Below are 26,427 nucleotides of genomic sequence, written 5' to 3' on the forward strand. Positions count from 1 at the left end.
TATTTTTTATTGTTCAAAATAGTAGTGATATTTTAGGAGTTAAAATAATAATGAGCAGAGACCTAAAGGTTTTAACTTTTAGGGGTAAAAAATTTTAATTTATGCTGTGAAAGGTGACAAATAAAATAATGCACATGCAGCATAATATAAATGATATAGAAAACTATTGGTGGTTATTAAGGAGTTAAGTAATGGTTTGTAAACATACGATTATTTATTTTCAGCTGTTACAATCGTCCCTTTACTTATTGTTACAATTGTCCTCAAGACGCCATTTCAGCTTCATTTGTTAAAAACAATGCTAGTTAATTAACAAATCTAATTTTTTTTATTGAAATGTTAATTAAGGTGTCCACTTACATATTCGGTTAATAATTTTTATTTGTTTAAACAAAATTACTTTGTTGCAATATAATATTCTAATACCAAAAAACGTACTTACGTAGCGTGAAAATATCTTTTGTGATGTAACTCTTTCAAAAGTACATAAAAATGGTTACCAGCAGGGGTGTACATGTAGATTTATTAAATACACCTTGTGCGCCACCTAGAAACCAAATCTAGAACCCGACACTCGAAATTTTTGCTCTGTTACAATCGTACCCTGTTACAATTGACCCCACTCTCCCCTATACTAATAGAATACCTGATATATTAAATATTCTATACTTATACAATATAGCGTCTAATTTATCCTATAGTCAAATTTATATTATATATCGTCTAATTCAGTGGTTCTTAACCTTTTTAAGCCGCGACCCAAATTTGAGAAATATGTTCATGTCGCGACCCAAAAAAAAGTCAAAATTTATTCATTGCTTTATTTTAGATCGTATTTTTAAAAAATCTTCAATCCTACGATGATGATTTTTTTTAACTTGCAAATTTTTTATTTATTTTTTTAATAATTTTTATTGACCAAATTAAAATATATTTATAACTTTTTGAAAATAATTGACATTTTAACTTATTCCTTGACTTAAACAGCGCCACTTCTGTGGAACTATTTTTCTACCTCTTAGAGAGGGCCCTTATGTTAATTCTTTTTTACTTTTTTATTTTCTTTTTTCTTTTAAACATTAACTACTAAGCATCTTTTATTCTTATATTAATTTTGCACTTTGATATACTAAACTAATTTTGAGTCATGTGTCTTTTTTAATTATTATGAGCGAGGATTAAGGGTATAGAGTTACCCAGGTACCTCATTAAGCGTAGGCTGAGTAAGCCACAATGACTTCTTCTAGGAGGTGTTGGTATTACTTATTATTTGGTGTATTACTAACTTTTTTAGTTCGACTCAGCGCGACCCAAGAAATATGCTTCGCGACCCAATTTTGGGTCTCGTATTGGGTCATATCACATGATAATTAAAATTTTACATAGAATCTTATGATGCGTCTAATAATTTGGTCAGGGACTGTAGTCTATAGACTATATTATAGTATTCTACGGAACTATAAACGGTTGTTCCCTTAATCTATAAAAAATGTTTTAAGCATATTGTATTGTTTGAAATAGTTTCATTAATGAACTATCTCTCAACAGTATATTTTCTTTACTGCAAACGGACGTTAAATAGGTCCTCTCATAATGAATTATATCGACGTTTCTCATCTTTTGAAATTTTATTGATGTTATCTTTTTTACTTTCGTCATTTTTGAAAAAAGTTGGAATTTTTGTGCAACCCATTCGCTGTTTTTACAATCATTCACAGTTTTATAATGTGTCATTTTCAATAAAAAAATCATGAACGTTTGAACTTATATCGATAACATCAATTTATATCCTAAGGCCGGGATAGCCTGGTTGGTTGGGCACTGGGTCCATGTACAAGCGGGTTCGATCCCCGCCGACCGAAGATGTAGTAAATGATGACTGATGCACGTATGCTTGTTGAATCTCTAAGTCCTCCATATTCCCATAACAAATCATACCTCTGGGGGTATTGATCCAGGAGTTCCCTTGTCTTCTGTATTGGGTTCAAAATGACAAGGCTACGGAGTTGAACATTAGTAGACGTAAACCCATAGTTGGGTCGAAGGTTACGCGACTTCTATCGGACATCGATAACCTTTATTTAAATCTCTCCAAAAGAAGAAACCACTCTAAACGAACGACCCATTTCTTCGTTGTCCACTATGAATGTAGGGATGAGTTAAGTACAGTCAAACCCCGTTATAGTGAGCATTGTTTGTAGTGTACTCCCGGATAAAGTGAACGAAATGTTCACTCCCGTGCCATGCTATACACGTATAATGTTATTTTTAGTGGATATAGTGAACCAAGAAAGTGAGGAAGTTGGATATAATGAACTTTTTTCTGTCTTCGACTGATTTTTTTCTTCATTTTTTTGTAATAATTTTGAAATTTCTGCTTCAAAATAAATACATATACCAATGTTTAAAACCATCAATAGAGGGTAATGTAGCGATAAGCATTTTTTCCTGTTTGCTTCTTTTATTTCACCTTCCAATCCCTAAACAAACCCTGGCAGATGATGCACCTGTAAGGTGTCAGTGAGATCAATATGTATTTTCTGTCAGAGTCACTTAATTTTTTAAACGAGTTTTATAACTGTGTGCAAAAATGTTTTGATTCGCTTAACAAGTTTTCAAGGTACGAGTATATGACGAAATGGGCAAAAAGTAATACAGTCAAACCCCGCTATAGTGAACGCAGTTTATAGTGAACTCCCGGATAGAGTGATCGAAATGTTCGCTCCCGTGCCTTGCCACACATGTTTAATATTATTTTTTGTGGATATAGTTAAACCAAAAGAAGAAATGAAATTGGATAGTATGAACTTTTTTTCTGTCTTCGACTGATTCATTTTCTTCATTATTTGATCATTTTGAAATTTCTACATGTAAACATGTACCGATTTTTAAAACTATCAATTGAGTAGAATGTAGGCATTTATTCTTGTTTGCTTCGTCTATCTCAGTTTCCCATCCCTCCTACGCAAGACGAAGTGTCATGAAAAATAACGCATTTTTTGGTACAGTAGGGAACCGATAATCCGGAACGATCGGGATCATCGTTATTCCGGATAACTGATTTTTCCGGTTTTCTGAATCGCTACAAAAAGCCATTTTTTTATTGTTAAACCCAACTAAAAAAAAAAAAAATTGGAAATAATCTTAAAAAGAAGAAAAAACGATGAAGTAATACTCTAATGATTATTTCCAAAATGATGGTAAGGTAAACATCTTTCAAAAAAGAAAGAAAAATCCTAAAATCTTATGAGGAAATAAAAAATTTTTTTAAAAAAATGGGGGGAAAATTTATCGAATTTCGTTCCGGTTTTTTGGTTTTCCGGTATTCTGAATTCCGGATAACGGGTTCTGTACTGTACTATTGTTTTTTAATCACTTTTGTATTTCTTTTTATGGGTCATTTATTTAAATAATGTGTCATAAAAAGGAGCAGTTCGGAAAAATGAGTTCAAATTGTTTGCAGTACGTATAGTTTGAACTCACGGTTATAGTGAACCAAAATTATATTCCCTGGAAGGTTCACTGTAGCGGGGTTTGACTGTAATTACTTTTTGGACACTAAAAACGCTTTGCTGGGTGTTCTACTGAAATGCCTTCCATTTGGAGCGCTTGTTTAGAGTACAGTTGGAAAAAAGAAATCCTTTGTTGTTTCTTTCCTTTTCGTTGAAAAATCCAGGGGAAGGAAGATGTAGCGGAAACCAAAAATAGCTCTCTCTCTTTTTCCCTTCTTGCTCATTTCTTGAAACAAAACTGTGGGGGTTTTTTACTCACTGCCGTGCAGTTGAAAAAACAACTGCTTCTCGATTGATTCTGAGAAAAGTGACTTCACAACTCTTTCTTACAACTGATAATGCATTTTTTTTTCTTCAATTTTGAGGTTCGAAAATAGCTATAGTTTGAATGCCTTATATAGCTAAATATTTAATTTCATGCTTATCCGCTTCCCTCATGATCCCGAGTTAACTCGTGTAGGTATATATTGCAAATATTTATTATCCCGCTTTAACTCGTGAAGGTATATATTGCAAACATTTATTATCCCGCTTTAACTCGTGTAGGTATATATTGCAAATATTTATTATCCCGCTTTAACTCGTGTAGGTATATATTGCAAATATTTATTATCCCGAGTTAACTCGTGTTGGTATATACTGCAAATATTTATTATCCCGAGATAACTCGTGTATGTATACATTGGAAATATTTATTATCCCGAGTTAACTCGTGTATGTATATATTTTATTTTATTTTATAACCGTCGTTGAACAGCCGACCCAATTTCATGGGTTTACGACTACTTACGTTCAACTCCGTAGCCTTGTAATTTTGAACCAATCCAGAAGACAAGGAAACTCCTGGATCAGTACCCCCAGAGGTATTGATTTGTTGTGGGAACATGGAGGACTTTGAGACTCGACAGATTTAACGTGCATCAGTCACCATTTACTACACGGGGAGTCTTCGGCCGGCGAGGATCGAACCCACGACCTCTTGGATATGGGCCCAGCGCCCTACCGACCAGGCTATGAAAATATTTATTATCCCGAAAAAACTCGGTCGTATCAAAATTTGTCAGTACGTCTTGTTTTATCACGTTTTTACTAGGCCGGAAGCAAGATAAATAATCTGCTGTAAGTTTGCCAAGTTTTGTTTGCGAGTTCTGCTTGTTGGATTGTGGGTCAGCGCACGCGTCTTGTGCTATTTTATATACGAATTTGTTTTGTTTTTTTACAACAAACTAATATAACTTTATTGGGAACAAAAACAAACACATAAATACAAAGAATATATATTCGTCGTCAAGAGGAAAATCCTGTCCAGGCGACAAAGAAAAGTAATACAATAAATTTAAATTAGAAATTTAAAAAAAAAAGGGGGGGGGGATATTACAATGATAAATTATTTTGCTCATCATAAGACATCATATATTGTTGAACACTGTAATAATAGAAAAAAAAAACATGAAACTATATAAAAAAAATAACAAAGGTAACATAAGAAATTCATTTGGATTGGCACAAGACTGTTATAAAAAATCAAATGCTTCCTTTAAAGTGAAAAATAGAGATCTAAATCGTCAATGTTCATCACAAATTGAAATAAAGCACGCTTAAAAGAAGAATATATTTGGATGTTTTGCAACTGGAATGGTAATTTATTATATAATTTAGGTGCTAAGTAAAAAAACTTTTTTCGTGAAATTTCTTTTATAAAGTGGGGAATCTCATATATTTCAGTTGGTCTCCTTTCAGACACATTAGTTTTCAATTTGCATATTAATTTATAGTTGTGTAAAGAAAGTAAAATACGAAAAAATACATTATGGCGAAATGGTAATAGGTTAATTCTTGTATATATATTGGTAGTAGTTATATTTGAATTATTTACATTTAGAGAATTAATAATCTTGAAGAATTTATTCTGAACTGAGATTAAAAGAAGTAAATTAGTTTTATGTTCACCGCCATATATTATTGCACCATAATTAATTAAAGAATAAAACCAGGAGTAATAGAGTGTTTTCACAAAATTAAAATGAATTTTATTCTTAAGATGATAAAATTTAACTAAAACAAAACGCAATTTTTTAACTAAATTGTTAATGTGTGTTTTCCATTTCAAATTAGAATCGATATATAGTCCTAAATATTTGATATTATTTACAGATTGTGGAATATAGCATTGACAATTTTCATTAGTACTTTTACAGGAGAGAGAGTGAAATTTTAAATTTAAGTTAAATTCTGATTTTCTTAAACAGAAATAAATATATTTAGTTTTATTTAGATTTAAATTTAAGTCATTTACTGTAAACCATTTTGAAATTACGCATAAATCAGATTCAATTTGAAAAATTAGTTGATTTAAATCAGTGCAAGAATACAAAATTACGGAATCATCAGCATATGTTATTATCTTACCAAAAAGTTTGAGTTGACAAAAGTCATTGATGAATATAATAAACAATAAGGGTCCTAGAATAGATCCTTGAGGAACACCACGGTTTGAAAAAATATAATTACTAAACTTACTTCGGATTTTAACTCTATGTTCTCTGTTTGAAAGATATGAAATAAACCAATTTAAAATAATTCCTCTGAAACCAGCAAATTCTAATTTTTTGATTAAAAGATTGTGATTGACATTATCGAAAGCTTTTGATATATCAAAAAATATAGCTACTGTTATCTTATTTTCAGCAGTACTATTATGAATGAATTTTGAAAATTCTAAAAGTGCTTTTTCTGTACTTTTGCCTTTAATAAATCCATGTAGATTTTCAGAGAAAAATTTTTTATGTTTCAAATAGTTGTACATTTTATCAGCTAGAGCTTTTTCAATGATTTTGGAGAAAACAGTTAATATTGAAATTGGTTTATAGTTTGATAAGCAATTTTTATCGCCGGTTTTAAAAACAGGAGTTATGGTTGCTCATTTAAGTTGGAAAAATGGATGACTTGTTTGAAATTAGTTATAAAATTTATATTATTGAGAGCAAATAGTTTAATTAATTTTACATTGATATCATCATAGTCAAAGGAGTTTTCATTAGAAAGAGAATTTATTAAGTAAAGTACACCACAATCATTCAATTCTAGGAAAACAAATGAGGTTAAGCTTGGTGAAATATATATTTGAAAACTGTTTGAATTTGGGTTTGAGGTAGGGAAAAGCGGGGTCAATTGTAACAGGGTACGATTGTAACAGAGCAAATATTTCGAGTGTCGGGTTCTAGATTCGGTTCCTACGTGGCGCACAAGGTGTATTTAATAAATCTACATGTACACCCCTGCTGGCAACCATTTTTATGTACTTGTGAAAGAGTTATATCACAAAAGATATTTTCACGCTACGTAAGTACTTTGTTTGGTGTTAGAATATTATATTGCAACATAGTAATTTTGTTTAAACAAATAAAAATTATTAACCGAATATGTAAGTGGACACCTTAATTAACCTTTTAAGAAAAAAAAGATTAGTTTTGTTAATTAACTAGCATTGTTTTTAACAAATGAAGCTGAAATGGCGACTTGTGGACGATTGTAACAATAAGTAAAGGGACGACTGTAACAGCTGAAAATAAATAATCTTATGTTTACAAACCATTACTTAACTCTTAAAGAACCACCAATAGTTTCCTATATCATTTATATTATGTTGTATGTGCATTATTTCATTTGTCACCTTTCACAGCATAAATTAAAATTTTTAACCCCTTAAAGTTAAAAGTTTAACCCTTTAGGTCTCTGTTCATTATTATTTTTACTCCTAAAATATCACTACTATTTTGGTCAATAAAAAAATATATCACAACTATGATAATATGTATAATTAACTATGTTTTAGTTGAATTTATGAACTGTTACAATTGACCCCGTAAGTGGGGACAATTGTAACAAATGCGCGACTGTCAAAAATTGTTAATCACTAATATAATAACATTTAAAATAAGGTATTTATTTTTTTTTTCTAGTAGAGGATAGTCTACTTTACTCGTCTGTCAATTAATACTAATAATATATTGGATTCTTTGGTAGTTAAAAATAGTTAAGCAAAAAATTTTACAATTGACCCCACTCTCCCCTACTGTTAACATTTGCAAATGATTTATTGAATTGATCAGAAGATTCATAGTCATTTAAAATATCAGGTAAAGTAGGTGATTTGCTCTGATTACCAATAATACTATATACAAGCTCCCATTTTTGTTTATTTGAATCACAATTTAAAAATTTGATTTTGAAATATTCTGATTTTGCTGTTTTAATTAAGTTCTTAAGCTCAGAAACTATTGTGTTGTATGCTGTTTTGTAAATAATATCCCATGGATATTTTTTTCTAGTTTTTTTGAATAGTTTTTCCGTTCTTCGAATTAAAATCAAGATATTACTAGTCATCCAGTTATTTGCATAGAAAAAAAGGGTAAAATAATGGCGTATTACTTCACTGGTGTTTGGAAATTATCACTTTGTGTTTTTCCTTGTTTTAAAGCAGTTGTTACAAACGGGCGGCCCGAGAAGCCTTTTTTTGTGGCCCTCGAAACAAAATACATTAGTTGTCATTTTTTTACGAACAATTTTCGTAAAAAATCTTTTTGGGTTCAAAATTATTTTCTTTCTTTAAAAATAAACTCTAATTTCTTCGTTTCTGTGAGATTTAATATACCAATGGTGCAAAAAAATTTATTTCTCAGGTAAAAATCTACTTCTTATTTTAATTTGTAATTCAGTACTTTTGTTTTGTACAACTTGATGGAAGTCTGACAGTAATATTTCATGTTTCTTCAAACACAAAAGAGTCCCATATAAAATTTTGACTGGCCCGCCATTTGACTGCTGTTTTTAATTGCGGCCCCCGGCCTCATGTCAGTTGGAAACCCCTGGTTTGAAAACTATCATACAAAGACTATCATTTAAAATTTTCCCTCTTACCCATTATAACTCGAGATAGTAAGCAGATGGTAAATTAAATGTTTTTTAATACATTAAAAAAATTGAAATTTCAACTTAAAACTTGCGTATTAGGTGTAATTTTAGTTCCTTGTATTTATTAATGATATAAAAAAATATGTTGATTTTTAGCATTTTTTTTTCTCCAAAAAAATTGGTAAGGGTTAACCAGGGCTCGAAAAACAGCCCGTCCTCGGGGGTCAAAAATTCCCCGAGGACAACGAATTTCTCGAATGCGACGTCCGCGCGGACAGCCATTTTCCTGGTAATTGACATTCTAGATAACTTGTCTTTGTTATTTAAATTATTTCATAAAGGAAATAAATTATTTCATAAACGAAATACTAAGTTACTACTAGTAGCCTAGTATTTCTTTTATTACTGTATATTATAATTCTAGTATTTGTAATCCTAGTAACTACTTATTCATTGTGCAATTTATATAAATGTTTGTAATAAATAAGAGAAAATTATATTTTTATTTATTTAGAAGCGACGGGTTAGTTTAAAAGGAGGACGGGTACATTGTTGGACAAGCCGTCCTCGGGGACGGGTAAAATTTCTGAGTTTTTTCGAGCCCTGGGGTTAACATACTATTTTGATAAAAGTTGACTGGGCTTGAAACGGACGGGACTGCTTAGATTTGCAAGATTCCTTCCCAGTAATGATCTCGCATGCCTTTTATTTCATTGTTCATGAATCGGTATTTATATATTTTACTTTGGCTATAATATCAGAAAGCACTGCGTGTGACAAGATATCTTTTCGTCATAATTGTTTCTTATTTTTCAAGTAATTTCTTAAAAGTTTAAATTTTTAATAGTGTCGTTTATTTTTTTTAAAGTTAAAAATATGGTAAAAACATGGAAAATAATGCAGATTAATTAAAGGAGAAGAAAAAAAGTATTAAAATAATTTTTTTAAAAAAATATATTAAAAAAATTTAATAAGAAATATAGATTAAAAAGATTTAAAACAGAAAAAGAAATGAAAATATATAATCTTTTCCCCTGCTCACACGATTATATATGCAAAAAAAAGTGCTTTATAATCTTGTAAGTCCCGCAGTGGAGACTGATCGTTAAGACACGGTTCCCAGCAGATCACCGAAGTCAAGCACCACTGGCTGCGATCAGTGTGCGGGTGGGTGACCCACTTGGATCAGCCTGCGTAGGGACCGAGGGTGTGCGGTATGGGTCCTCGTTAAACTGTTCTACCGTAAAGTGCTCAACTTCGCGCGCAGGTCGTCGGGCTACCGAAGCGAGGGAGCCATCCCCTCCGCAGAGGATCAAAATTGTGATGGCATGTCTTCGGATCATCCTCAGGGATGTTTCCCAGACCGTCGCCAAAAGCCCATTGCGCAGCTCTAGTGCGACGTAAATGAACAACAACAACAATCTTGTATCAACAAAACACAAAACGAAATCTATAAAGCGAGTAGCGAATTCAAATGAACTTGTATGAACCGGAATCTTTTAATAATGATCTAAAATATTTTTCGTAATAAGATTGCCAGATTACAAAATATGAAAACAGAAGGGCAAATGGAGTTAAAAGCTTAAATAAAGAAATTGTGTTTTATGGCTCGTTCTTGCTGCAGTACTGAAGCACGTTTGATTTGTTAGTAACCAAGGATTGGTCCGAAAATGGATGTGCGCAAGATAATGATATTATACTTATTATAATGATATTATTTTAGAAAATTAACGTTTATTTAAAAAATGAAAAAAAGAGGGAAGCATGATTTGCATTAGATTTTTAGCCTTGGATTTGCCCGAATTGAATTCGCACATAGTAAAAATATTAATTAACAAAGAATCTTTTAGTAATTTTTTTAATAATAACATACAATTAACCCAATGATTTTATATAATTACTTTAGCTGGGGATCCTTTGTTTTCTTTTATCACATTTTTTGGATAAATAAACATTGCTACATATTCTAATAATTCTATTCATTTGATTAAAAATGGTATTAAAAATAAAATTAATACCATTTCTTTTATCGTATAAATCAACTAAGCAGATATTTTCTTCTTTTATAATACCCAAATCTAAAAAATTGAAATTAATATTATCATCATGATTACAAAGCAAGATTAATAGACCTTGGGGGTAAATATCATTTCATAAAATTGTATAATCTTGAAAAGTAAAGATAATTAACTCATCAATATATCTAAAAACAAATTTAATACTAAGAGTATAATATTTTTTCATAATAGTGTCAAAATAAGTTAGCTAAGAGAAATGAAAAATTAGATCCTTATCGTAGTTTATCAATTTGAATAAAAATATCTTTTCCATTGTAACGATAATTATTAAAAAGACAAAAATGAATTAGAATGAATCAAAATCGCAACTAATGATAATTTTCTTCTTCAAATCATTGTAATAAATCAAAAGAACAACTTTTAGTTTAGAAAGGGGAATGCAATTGAAAAGATCCTGGAAATCAAAAGTCGCAATATAATTAATTTTATTTTGTTTAATAAATTCTAAAATCGACTGATTATTAGTGATAATCAAAAAAAAAAACCTTCTTTAACAATATTTTTAATTTTCTTTTTATTTAAATAGTTAGAGAAAAGAGTAATAGTAAGAGAGAGAGTGTAGATCTCTTTCAGAGATCGTCAAGAAGATCTCTTCTCTAAATAAGAGCTTCACACAAATATTTCGAATACATTTTAATCTAATTATTTGTTTTGTTCATATTTTTTGTTTTGACATTTTTTCGTGTTTCATTATTTGACCTTTTCACATTTGGTTCTGAGTTCTGTCCGGCCTCTAGGAAAGGTTTAGATGGTCTCCTAAAGGTTTTCATCATCAACACAAAGTCTATGGAAAAAATTCCATGCCTCCTATAAGTGGTCGAAATGAAAATCGAACGTCCTCCAAAAGCGGAAATTTATTCATCTTGATTCGTTTACTGATGATTAAGGCCCGGATTTTGATGACATTTGCATTTTTTGCATTTTTGGACATTTTTTGTCCTTTAGAGCATTTTTTGAGATTTATAGGGCATTTTCTTTAAATTTTGGGGCGTATTTTGCATTTTAAAGCATTTTTAAATCTTTCGTTAATTTTTTTGTAATTTTTATTATTTTTTATAATTTTTTATTGTTACACTGGCTTCCAAACAATGAAGAAAATCTCTAGGATATTAAAAGGTGAAACAACATATTTTCAAATTGAAGAAGAATTGTCAGTAAGTGTGACCGTCCTTTTCAAGTACGCACCAATAACATCAGTAGACGTTGAAAGAAGCTTCTCCTGGTATAAAAATTTGCTTTCAGACAAGAGACGCTCGTTTACATTTCAAAATATTAAAAAAAAATTTAATAATCCATTGTAATTTTGATATTTAGTAATATTATGAGATGGAAGTTGTTATATTCATTTAAGTTTCTATACAAAAGGAAAATGTTTTGGAGTCAATATATTTTCCTTTTTTTTGTTGTTATTTTAGGATATAAAACATATTTTACAAACTTTAATGAACGTAGAACAAGTATTGCATTGCTTTATATTTTTTGAAACGACTCATAATAATTTTAAAGAGTAAAACATTGTTTTAGTTCAATATTTTTACTTCTATTTAAGTCATGTCATAAGGCATTTTTAGCGCAATTTTCTAATTTTAAGGACTTTTTGTGCACTTCTAAGGGCATTTTTTGCAGTTTGTAAGGGCTTTTTTGCACTTTTTAAGGGCATTAATTGAGAATTTTTAGGTCATCAAAATCCGGGCTCTACTGATGATATATATATATATATATATATATATATATATATATATATATATATATATATATATATATATATATATATATATATATATATATATGACATTTCACTGTCCTTTGCTCCAAGATCTAATACTAGGGGAGAGTGGGGTCAATTGTCACATTTTTTACTTAACTATTTATAACTAACAAAAAATCCAATAAATTATTAGTATTAATTGACAGACGAGTAAAGTAGACTATCCTCTACTAAAAAAAAAACCCTTATTTTAAGTGTTATTATATTAATTATTAACATTTTTTGACAGTCGTGCACTTGTTACAATTGTCCCCACTTACGGGGTCAATTGTAACAGCTCATAAATTCAACTAAAACATAGTTAATTATACATATTATCATAGTTGTGATATATTTTTTTATTGATCAAAATAGTAGTGATATTTTAGGAGTAAAGATAATAATGAGCTAAAGGGTTAAACTTTTAACTTTAAGGGGTTAAAATTTTTAATTTATGCTGTGAAAGGTGACAAATAAAATAATGCACATGCAACATAATATAAATGATATAGGAAACTATTGGAGGTTCTTAAAGAGTTAAGTAATGGTTTGTAAGCATAAGATTATTTATTTTCAGCTGCTACAATCGCCCCTTTACTTATTGTTACAATCGTCCCCAAGACGCCATTTCAGCTTCATTTGTTAAAAACAATGCTAGTTAATTAACAAAACTCATCTTTTTTTTAAATGCTAATTAAGGTGTCCACTTACACATTCGGTTAATAATTTTTATTAGTTTAAGCAAAATTACTTTGTTACAATATAATATTCTAATACCAAAAAAAGTACTTACGTAGCGTGAAAATATCTTTCGTGATGTAACTCTTTCAAAAGTACATAAAAATGGCTGCCAGCAGGGTTGTACATGTAGATTTATTAAATACACCTTGTGTGCCACCTAGGAACCAAATCTAGAACCCGACATTCAAAATTTTTGCTCTGTTACAATCGTACCCTGTTACAATTGACCCCACTTTCCCCTGTAATACTAAAAGAACTTCTTTTTTAAAAAATTAATAAATTGCATTGCTGTTAGCATTTTAAAATTACTTTACACTAGCATTGACTGTTTTGTATGGTTAAAAAATTTAATTGAACTTCAAAATGTCATTTTCCTGGCATGTCATAATGTCATTTTCCTGGCATTAATGCATAAAAGTGCAAATCACTGGTACACAAAATGATGTGAAAAGAAAAATCAATGAAAAATGTACATTTTGTGAATATTCAGAGATCTATTGTAAATAATTGTTAATTTTATTGTTTTCACCTTATTTTTTTATAACAATTTAGACAAAAATGTTTATTGATCATTGATAACATAATTATTTCATTTTACAAATGTTTTTTTATTAGTATTAAATATGACATAAAAATTAAATTGCTTAATTTAATTTGTCGAATTTCAGTTACATATGTTTTTATTATATAATTTGCTTTTTGTCTGATCGAAACTAAAATATTTTGTCAGTTGACAGTATTGAAGTTAATTGGGCAATTACTTGCAATGGTTTTTGTTTTTGAAATATTACTCAGCATCAACTTATTAATATTACATGTTTTAATTTGTTTGCCATATTTTAAAGTTTATTTTCATTAGGTTTTAATTGTTTTCAGTTTAAAATTTAAATTACTGGGGGGAGGGAGATGAAGCACCATATAAGGAGAGTCCGGCATCCTATAAGATCAACAATGATTTGAGTTAGGGGTAAAAATATACTTGAGGGTGCCCCTTGGCGAAATTGGCGACTCATGTTTCGCGCCATTTCTGTTAGCTCGGAACACCATGGTAACAGGAATGGCTGCCAAAATATAATGTTATTTTAATAGAACATTGGAAAATTCCAACAAAACATCGACCAAAACTTTATAAAATTGCAATGAACCCGATATGAGCAAAATTAATAAATCCAATAAATTGCATTTTGAATCGAAACAAAAATTAATGGAGTAAGCACAGAAGGAAAATTAAAAAAAAAACAATACACTTCTTCGTTAAGCTTGAATGTTCTCAGATTTAGGTGCACTGAATTCTCTAATAGCAGTTAGATACTGTCTAAATTTATCATGAATAGAATCTGTGTACCTCCATCGCCATATAAATTCGGCGAAAGACGAATCGAAAATGGCGTCTGTGGTACCGGATTGGAGATGACATTTTTTTCTGAAGTCCCTTTTTATGACTGCCCGCATACCTTCGATCTTATTGACCAGAAGCAAAAGTAACCTTACCAGCCGGTATCCAACGTAGAACTAACGGACCTCTGAAATTACATATACCGTTGAACATTTAAAAATAACGCTAAAATCTAAATCTAGCAGAATCACGATTAGGTTTCAACATCGCCCAACTTGGCGATCACAACTCTGCCACGCGTGTTTCGGATATGGAGATTAATCTTCGGCTAATGCCCTATAGTTATGTATTAAATAATATTGCTTCCTCGCTTTATATAAGTTTATATTATTGTTTGTATTAAAATTGCTTTATATACGTTTATAATGCTGATAATAAGGACCTCTGACATTTTACAATCCTATCATATTCTCCCTATGTGATGTTGGTGATGATGATGTTGGTGGTCAGGAGATAGAGCGCTCGCCTTCCAGTGCGTTGAACCTGGTTCGAATCCTAGCGATGGCTGGTCGATACGAATCCCGCACCCGGCTCCCACCGACCACAGAGCTGATGTAAAATATCCTCAGTGGTAGACGGATCGTGGGTTAGAGTCCTCTTGCCGTCTAGCTAACCATGAAGGGTTTTCATGGTTTTCCTCTCCATGTAACGCGAATGCGGGTTAGTTCCATCAAAAAGTCCTCCGCGAATTTCTTCCACTGAACCTCCCCTATCTTCTGAATTGGATTCAAAATGACAAGAACATTAGAAGTCGTGAACCTAAAAGATTGGGTCAGCTGTTTGGTTATAATATAAAATAATGGTGTTGTTGAATGGTGCGGAGTAATAAAATGAAATTTTTAGTGAAGTAATTGAAATGTGTTTATTTCAGAAGTACAGGTATGATGAAGATGAACCCCTCAAAGATTTCAGTGGCCTGGATGGTCTACCTCGCTCTCTTCTCGAAGGAAGGGCAGGGTCAGAATTACCCAGTCTTCCCGAATCTCCCAGGAGGGTAAATTTTCTTTCCCTTTTTTTTTACGTTACCATATATCTATATATAACCCTTCACAAAATATCTTTTCATAAAAACGCAGATTCGTTTATCTTTATTATTGTTTTGTTAATCCCAGGAAGAGGGAGAAAGAAAGACAAATGCAAATTTTGTCTTCGGCAGAAGCCTCTTCCTTTTTTCGTCCGAAATGAATATTCTGCGTTCAGCAGTATAGGCTAAATACCAAATATTTGTATGTTGCATCTCTAATTTAGTAGCCGCAATTGCTGTTTATTTTTAAAAATTAAAATTTTTTTAAATTATAATTTTACAGTGTTGAGCATAATCTTGTATGTCTTTACAATTTAAAACTCCGTGAAGAAGCTTTTTGCAATAACAGGACCCTATTTGCACAAATTCTCAAACTCAAAACCGGACCCTGGTTGAAAGAATGTGACTTAACGTTTATTTTATATTCACAAATTACGAGTAATTTTTTCACAATCTTACGAAAACGGACAACAAAATGTCAAGACATGAACAAAATGTCTGGACAGACCATTGAGTATATATCAAGGGTCTGTCCAGACATAATATATATATATATATATATATATATATATATATATATATATATATATATATATATATATATATATATATATATATATATATATATATATATATATATATATATATATATATATATATATATATATATATATATATATATATATATATAGTTGTCCGATTGAAGCAAAAATTGGTGGATAGGAAGACAATGTACGGAATAGTAAATGATTAAAATTTCAGAACAATTGAATAATTTATTGCAGAGTTACAGAGTAACAAGTTCAATAAGGTGTTGACCCACCTCTAGCCAGGATACAAGCTGCCACACGACGTGGCATAAACCGATGAAACTCCCGGATGGTCTCTTGCGGTATTTCCTGCCAAATTCGATGCAATTGTCGAACGAGGTCATCAACATTCCGTGCCAGATGCAATCGCCTTCCCATCATATCCCAGACATGCTCGATGGGAGAGAGATCTGGTGATTTGGCAGGCCAAGGAAGAGTTTGACAAGCTTGCAGACAGTTCATAGCAACACGTGCCGTATGTGGTCTGGTATTGTCCTGCTGAAAAACCAGTCCAGGGCGCTGCAAAAGTAACGGTAGCAAAACAGGTCTTAGGATGTCGTCGACGTACCGCTGTGCAGTAAGTGTATCTTTAATTACGACCAAAGGGGTCCGGCTGTCAAAGGAAATGGCACCCCAGACCATAATGCCTTGTTGAGGGCCGGTGTGGCGTGCAATAGTGAAGGCAGGATCCCCCCCTCTGCGTCTCCAAACACTTCTTCGATGATCGTCAGGACACAGTTGGAAGCGGGATTCGTCGCTAAAGACTATACGTCCCCAGTCGGCATCATTCCAGCCATATCTGTTCAAAACATTCATGCATACGAAATTTCAAAGCAATCGGATGATTGCTTCTTGGTGCGTCGATTTTTTGGTGCGTCGAAATTTAAAAAATTGCCAATAAATAAAAGCGTCTCCTCCGTTATTGTAGGGTAGTACAATATATATATATATATATATTGCACTACCCTACAATAACGGAAGAGACGCTTTTATTTATTGGCAATTTTTTAAATTTCTCAAAAAATACTCAGAGAATTATTTTGTAACTTGTTCAGTAGTAATACTTAGCAATAAAATTTAAAGTTTTCAGAGGTTCAAGGGACCTGCAATAAATTACGAAAGAAAACGCGCAGTTTTGAACACCCTTGTGCTAGATAAATCAAGCAATAAGTTTGGAACTTGTATCGATTTTTTTATTTTTTATTTTTAATAACTGCATAAAGTCTCCTAGACCGAGAGTAAATATTTATAAAGATATGGACATTTTTAGGAAATATTATTTTTTCTCATTACGTTTTTCCTTAGTAACTTTATACATATTCAATGGTATGAAACAAAATTTTTGGAGCAATTTAGAATTAATTACAAAATTGAAGTTCTAAAATTTAAAAAGAAAATTTTTTAAAAACTTCGCAAGTTATGCATATTTAAGCTTGTTCTTTTATACAGCTCATGCACTGAAAAGAATTTTGAAATGTTTTTTTATAATTTTGTAGTGAATCGTACATGGTAATGAATGAAAATTTTTATTTTAATTATATTAATTTAAAGAATGTTCAGCAATTTTCTCAGTAGTTTTTATACTTTTGTAAAGTTTGTTTTTTTAAGCTTGCAACTTGCGTCGATTACTTTAGTTATTATATTTAATAACTAATTTAAATTTCGTAAACCTTGTGTAAATATTTTTGGCGAGATGGCCATTTTCATAAAGAAAAAATAATTGTTTGTATTACGTTTTTTTTAATATAACTTTATAAATATTCAACGAAATGAAACGAAATTTTCGGAAAAATTTGAAATTTAGTACAAAATTATTCATTTAAAATTTTAAAAAAATAATTTGTAAAAAACTGCGCAAAGTACAAGTATTTAAGATAGTTTTTTTTTACTGCTCATGCGCAGTAAAAATTTTAAAAAGTTTTTTTCATAATATTGTAGGGAATCGTAATTGACAACTCAGGAAAAAGTTTGATTTAAATATCTCAAAAATTGAAAAAATTTCAATAAATTTTTTAAATAGCTTTTTTATTTTTTTTAAAGAAAAACCTCGAAACTAAGAGGGGTTGTCACAAATTTTATTTGTATCAAAACACAAAATTTAGTAAGAAAAAATAATACTTTATAATAATCGTCTGAAATACAAACTTTTACATAGTTTTATGGAGGTAACATACTTTTATGGAGGCTGATCTCACACAATGCCGGTTTCATTCTTGTTTACTAGTACAAGATGAAATTTATGGATAATCTCTTATCGTTTCGAGCTTTCTTTTAAAAAGTACAAAAACTACTTAGAAAATTGCTTAAAAATTTTTGAGATATTTAAATAAAGCTTTTATCATTAGTTACCAAGTACGATTCCCTACAAAATTATGAAAAAAATTAAAAAAAATTCTGCTCATGCGCTGTAAAAAGAATCTAGCTAAAATACTTATATCTTGAGCAGTTTTTAACGATTTTTTTTTTCCGATTTTAGGTAACCAATATTATAATTAATTTTAAATTTCACCAATTTTTTTTTTTAATTTCATTGAATATAGAAAAATTTAGAGCAAAGTAACTTTTAACTAAATAGCAAAAAAAAAAGGGGGGGGAAATGTAATTTTAAAAAAATAATTTTTTTTTTATAAAATTGTCCATATCTTCATAAATATTTACTCTGAGTTTACGAAACTTTATGCAGTTTTAAAAAATAGCAACTCAAGTAGTCGATTCAAGTTTTAACAAAAATTTCCTTTATTCACTGGGTGCTCAAAAATACACGTTTTCTTTCGTAATGAATTGTAGGTCTTATAAACCTCTGAAAGCTTTAAATCATATTGGCTAAGTATGAGAAATCACATACTCTGAACCTCAAAGTTACAAAATAATCCTCTTAGTATTTCTATAGAATTTTTTTTTTAAAGTAAAAAACTGAAAGGGTCTCTTACTGTAATTCATACCGACTTAAAACGCTTGTGATCATTACAAGGAACACGACCGCTGGTCTAGGGGGTCAAAAATCTGAGTTGAAGGACAAATTGTACGGATTTCCGACGAACATCTTTTCTTCTTTTATTTCTTTCACAAAAAGTGTCGAATTTGAAGTATCAGATAGTCTACATTCAAAAATAAAGACACCCCCCCTCTCTCCCAAGAAAAAAACAACATAATATGTAAGTTAGTTTCGATTAGTCCGTAAACGGCATCTCCCCTGTGCTGTTTACGCATGCGCCATTGGGGGAGGGGGAGGATTCTTTTGCTCTTCAGATTCAATTCTGCTCTCAAACTATCCCCGTTCCTTCGAACGTAGAAGATGGAAGCATTGAACTGAAGATGAAATTTTTTGCTCGAATTCGGATTCGTCTTTTGATTGGAAAAGTAAGATACGATTCCCACCTTTTTTTGTTCCCTCCTTTTTAAAATTTTGTTTGTGTTTTGGGGGTCATTTCTCCCTCGTTTCGACCCCCACATTTCGATTCTCATGTTAGTACAAAGTATAGATTCTACAAACGATTTTCATTTTCATTCTAGCAACATTAGTTTTTTTCTTTTTCTTTTGGGTTTTTCAAAAACTTTGTGTCACTTGTTAGCATGACTAGTTGTTCATTTAGGCGATTTTTTTTCCCTTTAAAACTGTAAGACTTTACACAAAAAGATCAGGGTTTTTTTTTTTTCTCTTCTAAGAAGATTGTGTCAACAAACCTGAATCTTTGTGCATGCATGCATATTATTGACATTATAGATAAAATTCATGAAAGATCTTACATATTACTCATTTTTATCAATGTAATTGAGATACTTTGTTTTGTGTGTGTGTGTGTGTGTGTGTGTGTGTGTGTGTGTGTGCGTTTTTAAAAGAAATCTAATACGAAATTTTTGAAATTAAATAATTAAAAGTGTGCATTTAATTTTAGAATATAGTGTCAATTTTTAGAATATGTCTCTTAAAAATGATTGTTTTTAACATGACAAGTTCAAAAATTCAATTGCGGGAAGTAACTTTAACTGTCTCAAAAAGAAAAAAAATTGTAAAAACCATTTCAAAAAATCAATTAAAATGATTACCTTATTTGACTTAGAATCATCTTTGGAACAGATTCAATTGTTTTATTACAGAAAATGCCATGATTGAGTGGGGAAAATGTGGAAGCAAATCTTAAGTAGTATTTGTAAAAAATGTCTTCTCATTTTTATTCAAAACTGACTGTTTTAACTAAACAGGGATTATGAATGAATTATTTGAGCTGTCGAATCATTCACTCGATGATTCATTTCTGATTTTAATCAGGGAATCCAATCGGTAGATTCAAATGATTCGAATCACTGCTATTTACTGAAAATAATTGAAACTCTGCCGGATTCAATATGGATTTGTTTAAAATGAATGCTGCTATTGTACCGAAAAGACAGTTTATACAGTTTATATATATTATAATTTATAGACTACAGAAGTACTACCAATCAAGAGAGAGAGCAAAACAAGACTCGAAAAAAATTGTTTAAATCTTAACATTAAAAAGTAGTTGCAAGGAAATTTTACAAACTAGTTGATTATTTATTCCTATTTATTTATTATTTTTTACAAATGTAGCAAACTACGAAATAAAGTAGCGTTATATTGCAGTATTTCGACCACCGTGCAATTGAAAATTCTATTCGAATTCTTAATGCCTTTTTTTTTTTCAAAGCATTCAAGATAGATTCTTACAGGTCTAAAAAATAAAAAAATTCCGACGGAAAAAATATCACAAAAGGCAACTTTCTATCTTTATATATTAGTTTTGTAAAGGAAAACAGAAAAACAATAGTGTTCAGTAGCTTTTTTTTTACCATTTTTATACAATCATTAAAAAATTAATTCAGTTGTTTGGAACGAACGCGGTTAGCAAGATTTTGATTGCTTCCATTTTTTTGATTGCTAGAACCGGCTGATTCCAATCAACTTATTCGAATTTGAATCATGCGAGTGAATTAATTGCGCTAGATTTAAAACACTTTGATGAATCGTCTGGTCCAATTCTATTAGGACCTTAAAAGTTAGAATTTTTCCCAAACTATTTTTCTGCGGAAAAAAAATGTGCTATTGTACGGAAGGAAATTGAATTGTTTTTTTTTTCTTTTTATGTTTGTCGCATTTGATTTCGGTTGCATTTTCAGAACTCATTGCATGGGAGGTCGATTATTTATTCTATGAGAAGAATTACTGTGCAGAGGAAATGGAACATTCGAAACATTTCTGGAAATCTAATTACTTCTGTGTTGAGATTAATTCTAGTTTGCTTCCTCCAATGATGATGTTGCAGACAGCTTTTCCCATTTGCTGCACCGAATTTGTCACATAATTAAACTATAGTGTCCAACCATTTTTAGGAGCTAAATATTTTACAGCCCTTTATTTATTTCTCTTAAAATATATACTATGAACTAAACCTTGTTTTTTTAGAAAAATTTCCATTAGATCTTTTTTTCTGAAAACACTTGTTACAGAAATTAAATTTTATAAATATTATTCTTAATTTAACTTTTAATGCATTGACGTAAATATTTATTGTAAAACTAAAATACGTAAAATGATTGCTAATTATTTTCGGGATTAGATTCTGAGAAAAACTCATATTTTATTCAACACAGAGGGTTTTTTTCTCTATATATTTGGAAGGAAAAAAAGTTTTTAAATTTTGTAGTTTATTTTTATACGATTTTTGCTTGCAGATAAAGGTGGTGCTGAAAATAACAGTGTAAAAAAATAGTAATAAATAAATGAAACAATCATATTAAAGATTAAAAAAAGATATTACCATGAATCTCTTTGTTCTAAGAAATCTAACGATTGTATTTTCACTAAGTGCCAGTTTCGCTAAGTGTCAGTTTGATGTAAACCCCAACAATCTTTAGATTGCTGGAGTTTACATCAAACATGCTGATTATTAATTAGTTTATTTATCTCTCTAGTTATTATTTAAGTTATATATATATATATATATATATATATATATATATATATATATATATATATATATATATATATATATATATATATATATATATATATATATATATATATATATATATATATATATATATATTCAATAAATTCAAAGATAAAAATTTCATGTTTTATAAGCTCGAAAATTCTCTTTCCGAGTCATTTACCTCTGGTGAGCCTTGAGAATGGCAATATTTGAATCAAATATTTAGAGTGGCAAAAAAATTGGCTCAAGACTCGCCACGCGTAAATGAGAAAAACAACAGTGATTTAAAACAAAATGTTCATGATTGTCTTCGAAAAATGGCAAATACGAGGAAAAAAAAGAAAGCTAGAAAAACTGTGGTTGTTTCGAGAGTGAATAACTTGCAACAGCGGGCAAACAAGACAAGTTGGGCCAGGAAAGTGTGGCTGGTAGGGCACTGGACCCATGTCCAAGAGTTCGTGGGCTCGATCCCAGGCCGGCTGAGGACTGTAATAAATGGTGACTGATGCACGTTAAATCTGTGGAATCGCAATACCTTTGGGGGTACTGATACAGGAGTTTCCTTGTCTTCTGGATTGGTTCAAAATGACAAGGCTACGGAGTTGAACATTAGCAGTCATTAACCCAGAATTCGGTCGGGTGTTCAGCGACGGATATATATATTAAAACAAATAAAAAAAACAAGACAAGTTGGACTAAAGGAACAGAGTAGAGAAGTCAGCTGTCAAAAAATTGCAATGAATCATCTATTGTCGCATATTTTTGGAACCTAGGTGATAAATTGAATTTCGATAATGTCAAATTTTTTACCAATACACGCATCAGCACGTCTTGATTCCCGAGAATCTTGTTTTACTTATGTGAATGCTCTTGTTAACGACATGAGTTCCTCACCATCTCTCTGTAGCGCGTGGAAATGCATGCTTTGTTTCTCTCGGCTACTGCGATTTTAATAGTTCATCTTTATAAAAAATTTTTTTAAAATTTTGTATTTCACTCTCCGGTACTGCGTCATTTCGAGTTTTATTTTTTCTATTTAATTTTCATTTTCCTTTGGCAACTTCACATTTTCTGTTTCAAATCACTATTTTTTTTTCATTCACGTCTGACGATAATCTTTGGACTTTTACTTTTTTGAGCGTTTTAAACATGCCGACTTTTATCGCTATTTTCATATTTTTTTGAAGCCATTGAAGTCATTTATCATCAAGTATACTGTATTACATTTGTGCCTTCATGATTATTTAGAGCAGTACCTTATGCTCATAGAAGCAAATATTTGTGTATTATTATTTTAACAGGATTCAAGCGGTTCTTTAAAAAAATGAAGAAAACCGTGGCATTTATATTGTAATTACTAGAGCCCGGATTTTGATGACCTAAAAAATATCAACTAATGCCCTTAAAAAGTGCAAGAAATGCCCTTAAAAGGTGCAAAAAATGCCCTTATAAATGCTCTAAAAATGCGAAAAATGCCTTATGACAAGAAATAAGTAAAGTAAAAATATTGAACTAAAACAATGTTTTACTCTTTAAAATTATTATGAGTCATTTCAAAAAATATAAAGCAATGCAATACTTGTTCTACGTTCATTAAAGTTTGAAAAATATGTTTTGTATCCTAAAATAACCAAAAAAAAGGAAAATTTATTGACTCCAAAACATTTTCATTTTGTATAGAATCTTTAATGAATATAACAACTTCCATCTCATTATATTACTAAATAACAGAATTATATTGGATTATTAAATGTTTTTTGATATTTCGAAATGTAAACGAGCGTCTTTTGCCTGAAAGTAAATTTTTATACCTGGAGAAGCTTCTTTCAACGTCTACTGGTGCTATTGGTGCGTACTTGAAAAAGACGGTCTCACTTACTGACAATTCTTCTTCAATTTGAAAAGATGTTGCTTCACCTGTTAATATCCTAGAGATTTTCTTCATTGTTTAGAAGCCAGTGTAATAATAAAAATTGATAAAAATTGGAAAAAATTAACAAAAAACTTAAAAAATGTTTTAAATGCAAAATACGCCCCAAAATTTAAAGAAAAATGCCCTATAAATCTAAAAAATGCTCTAAAAGGCAAAAAATGTCCAAAAATGCAAATGTCATCGAAATCCGGGCCATAGTAATTACAAAGTTTACTTTAAAATTTCAAACCTTCATGTTTTGCATCCAGATATTTAGAGTTATTGAAATTGTTTGTTGTGGTGAATCTCTCTCTCTTTTTTTCACCAGAATACAGATGGATGGTTACTCCCAGACTATGATCAAGTAAGTATTTATGTTTTAGAACAATTTTATATTATAATTATTCTACATCTTTTTTATACTATGTTTAATGTGTAAAACATTTTATAGCTTACATTATTTGAATAGCATTTGATGCAACGATTAGATTCCTACTTAGCACACTCCAATGGTTCCTTTTAAATTTATGCAAACGATATTTTAAGAAATCAGATACCTAAACGCACTTTTTTCTAAATAAACATCGTATTCGAAAGCCCTCCAATAGTTTTCTTTTCTTTGGAAAGCGTCATGTTAATTTTATATTTTGCCTATTTCTCTGCATATGCAAAATTATTTGTGCAACGAGAAGGATTTTTTTTGTGAGCATTTCTAAAACTCGTTTATCTAAAGTGAATTCCACTCAAAAAAATAATCTACATAAGTATTTTGCGTTTTAAAATACCGTCTGCACAAATGAATGAGCATCACTACCGCAAAAGTGTTTTCTATTTTAATCACTGTAAATGATTTAATTATTAATAGGATAAGTATTATTCATTAACTCATTAGCAGTTCACACATAGTAACAATAATTATAATTTTTCTTAAATAAATACATAAAACTTTTTTGAATGATGACCTTTTCTTTGTATAAGAACTACCGAACCGAAATGTATAATTGTATAAGAGATTATTTGTTATTTTTGCTTTTTAATCTATCATTCATATATATATATATTAACTTAACTTTCTTCGTGTTTTCTTGTATTTTTTTATATGTATATATATATATATATATATATATATATATATATATATATATATATATATATATATATATATATATATATATATATATATATATATATATATATATATATATATATATATATATATATATATATATATATATATATATATAATGTACTATTTACAGGCTCAAACTCCTTTACTTGGATCGGATAGATTTATCGTAAGTATATTTTTTATTTCAATGCCTAATATTAATAATATTTCTAATATTTATTAACAATTATTATTGATAAAATTTTACTAGCCGGGTGCTAAAAGTATCGCCAGTGTCAGGAAAGCATATTAAAATGTTTGTTTCCGTAGAAGGCCGCATCTAGAAAAATTGATTTCCAGGTGTTCTATATGGGTTTTTAAACAACCTCATACCATGTGTGTGCATGGAGAGCTGTCACAAACTAAGGACTAAATGAGCCAAATAGTAGTATTTTCTACTATTACATGAATTGTTAAGCATTTATATAGAGGGTTCCTGCTAAACTGAAATGATGAATGAACACTTGCTTTCTCTATTTCGTGCTTCTAAGATCTTTGTTTTTCAATATCCATATTTAATTGTTTTCTAACCTGTATATTTGATCTAATATAACCCCCCCTACAAAGTACTGATTAATTTAGTGAAATACATTTTCTACAGGATGATTTTAAAATTGCTTTTGAACAATATCTTCAAAATTATGGCTTCTGATGTATGTTTTATATTGTAGACTAAAAAAAGCGATCTCGATAAAAATTATGTTATTGATGGCTCAAGGGATACAGTGCTCGCCTTCCAATGAGGTAAACGGGCTTCGAATCCCAGCGATTTCTGATCTATTCGAATTCCGCACCCGACACAGTACTGACATAAAATATTCTCAATGGTTAGAGTCCACTTACCGTAAGTCTAACCGTGAGAGGTTTTCTCTCCTTGTAACGCAAATGCGGGTTAGTTGCATCACAAAGGCCTAAACGAGGGCGAAATTTCTCCCAATGCTTGATCCAGGAGCTCCTTTATCTTCTGGATTAAATTCAAAATTACTAGGCTAGGGAGTTGAACATTGGTAGTTGTAAACTCAAAAATTGGGTTCATCGACGATTATAAGACAAAATAAATGTGTTCGGATGATATGTTCTATTTAATTTTATAATCGTCGTTGAACAGCTGACCCAATGTTTTGGGTTTACGACTACAACGCTCAACTCCGTAACCTTGTAATTTTGAACACAATTCAGAAGACAAAGGAACTCCTGGATGAAGTATTGGATGAAAGACTTGGATTTTTGGGCGGACTTTGTGACGGAACTAACCCGCATTTGTGCAACATGGAGAAGAAATCCACGGAAACCTCACACGGTTAGCCTGATGGTAAGGGGAATTTAACCCATGATCCGTCCACCACTGAGGATATTTTACGTCTGCACTGTGGTCGGTGCGAGCGGGTTGC

General features: G+C 30.5%; 1 protein-coding gene across 9 annotated transcripts in view; it reads left to right on the plus strand.

Annotated features, from left to right (window-relative positions):
* Positions 1-26,427, plus strand: part of LOC107439267 (disks large homolog 1) — a 140,694-nt gene that overhangs the window by 47,278 nt on the left and 66,989 nt on the right. For all 9 annotated transcript variants that reach the window (XM_087150410.1, XM_087150416.1, XM_087150415.1 and 6 more), the window contains 3 exons: positions 15,260-15,382; positions 24,197-24,232; positions 25,128-25,163. In XM_087150410.1, coding sequence (XP_087006536.1) covers positions 15,260-15,382; positions 24,197-24,232; positions 25,128-25,163 — 195 coding nt within the window. The remainder of the gene's footprint in view (positions 1-15,259; positions 15,383-24,196; positions 24,233-25,127; positions 25,164-26,427) is intronic.

The sequence above is a fragment of the Parasteatoda tepidariorum genome, chromosome 1 (genome assembly GCF_982258835.1).
Source record: "Parasteatoda tepidariorum strain Cologne lab strain chromosome 1, Ptep-v5.0, whole genome shotgun sequence".
Taxonomy (NCBI): Eukaryota; Metazoa; Arthropoda; class Arachnida; order Araneae; family Theridiidae; genus Parasteatoda; species Parasteatoda tepidariorum.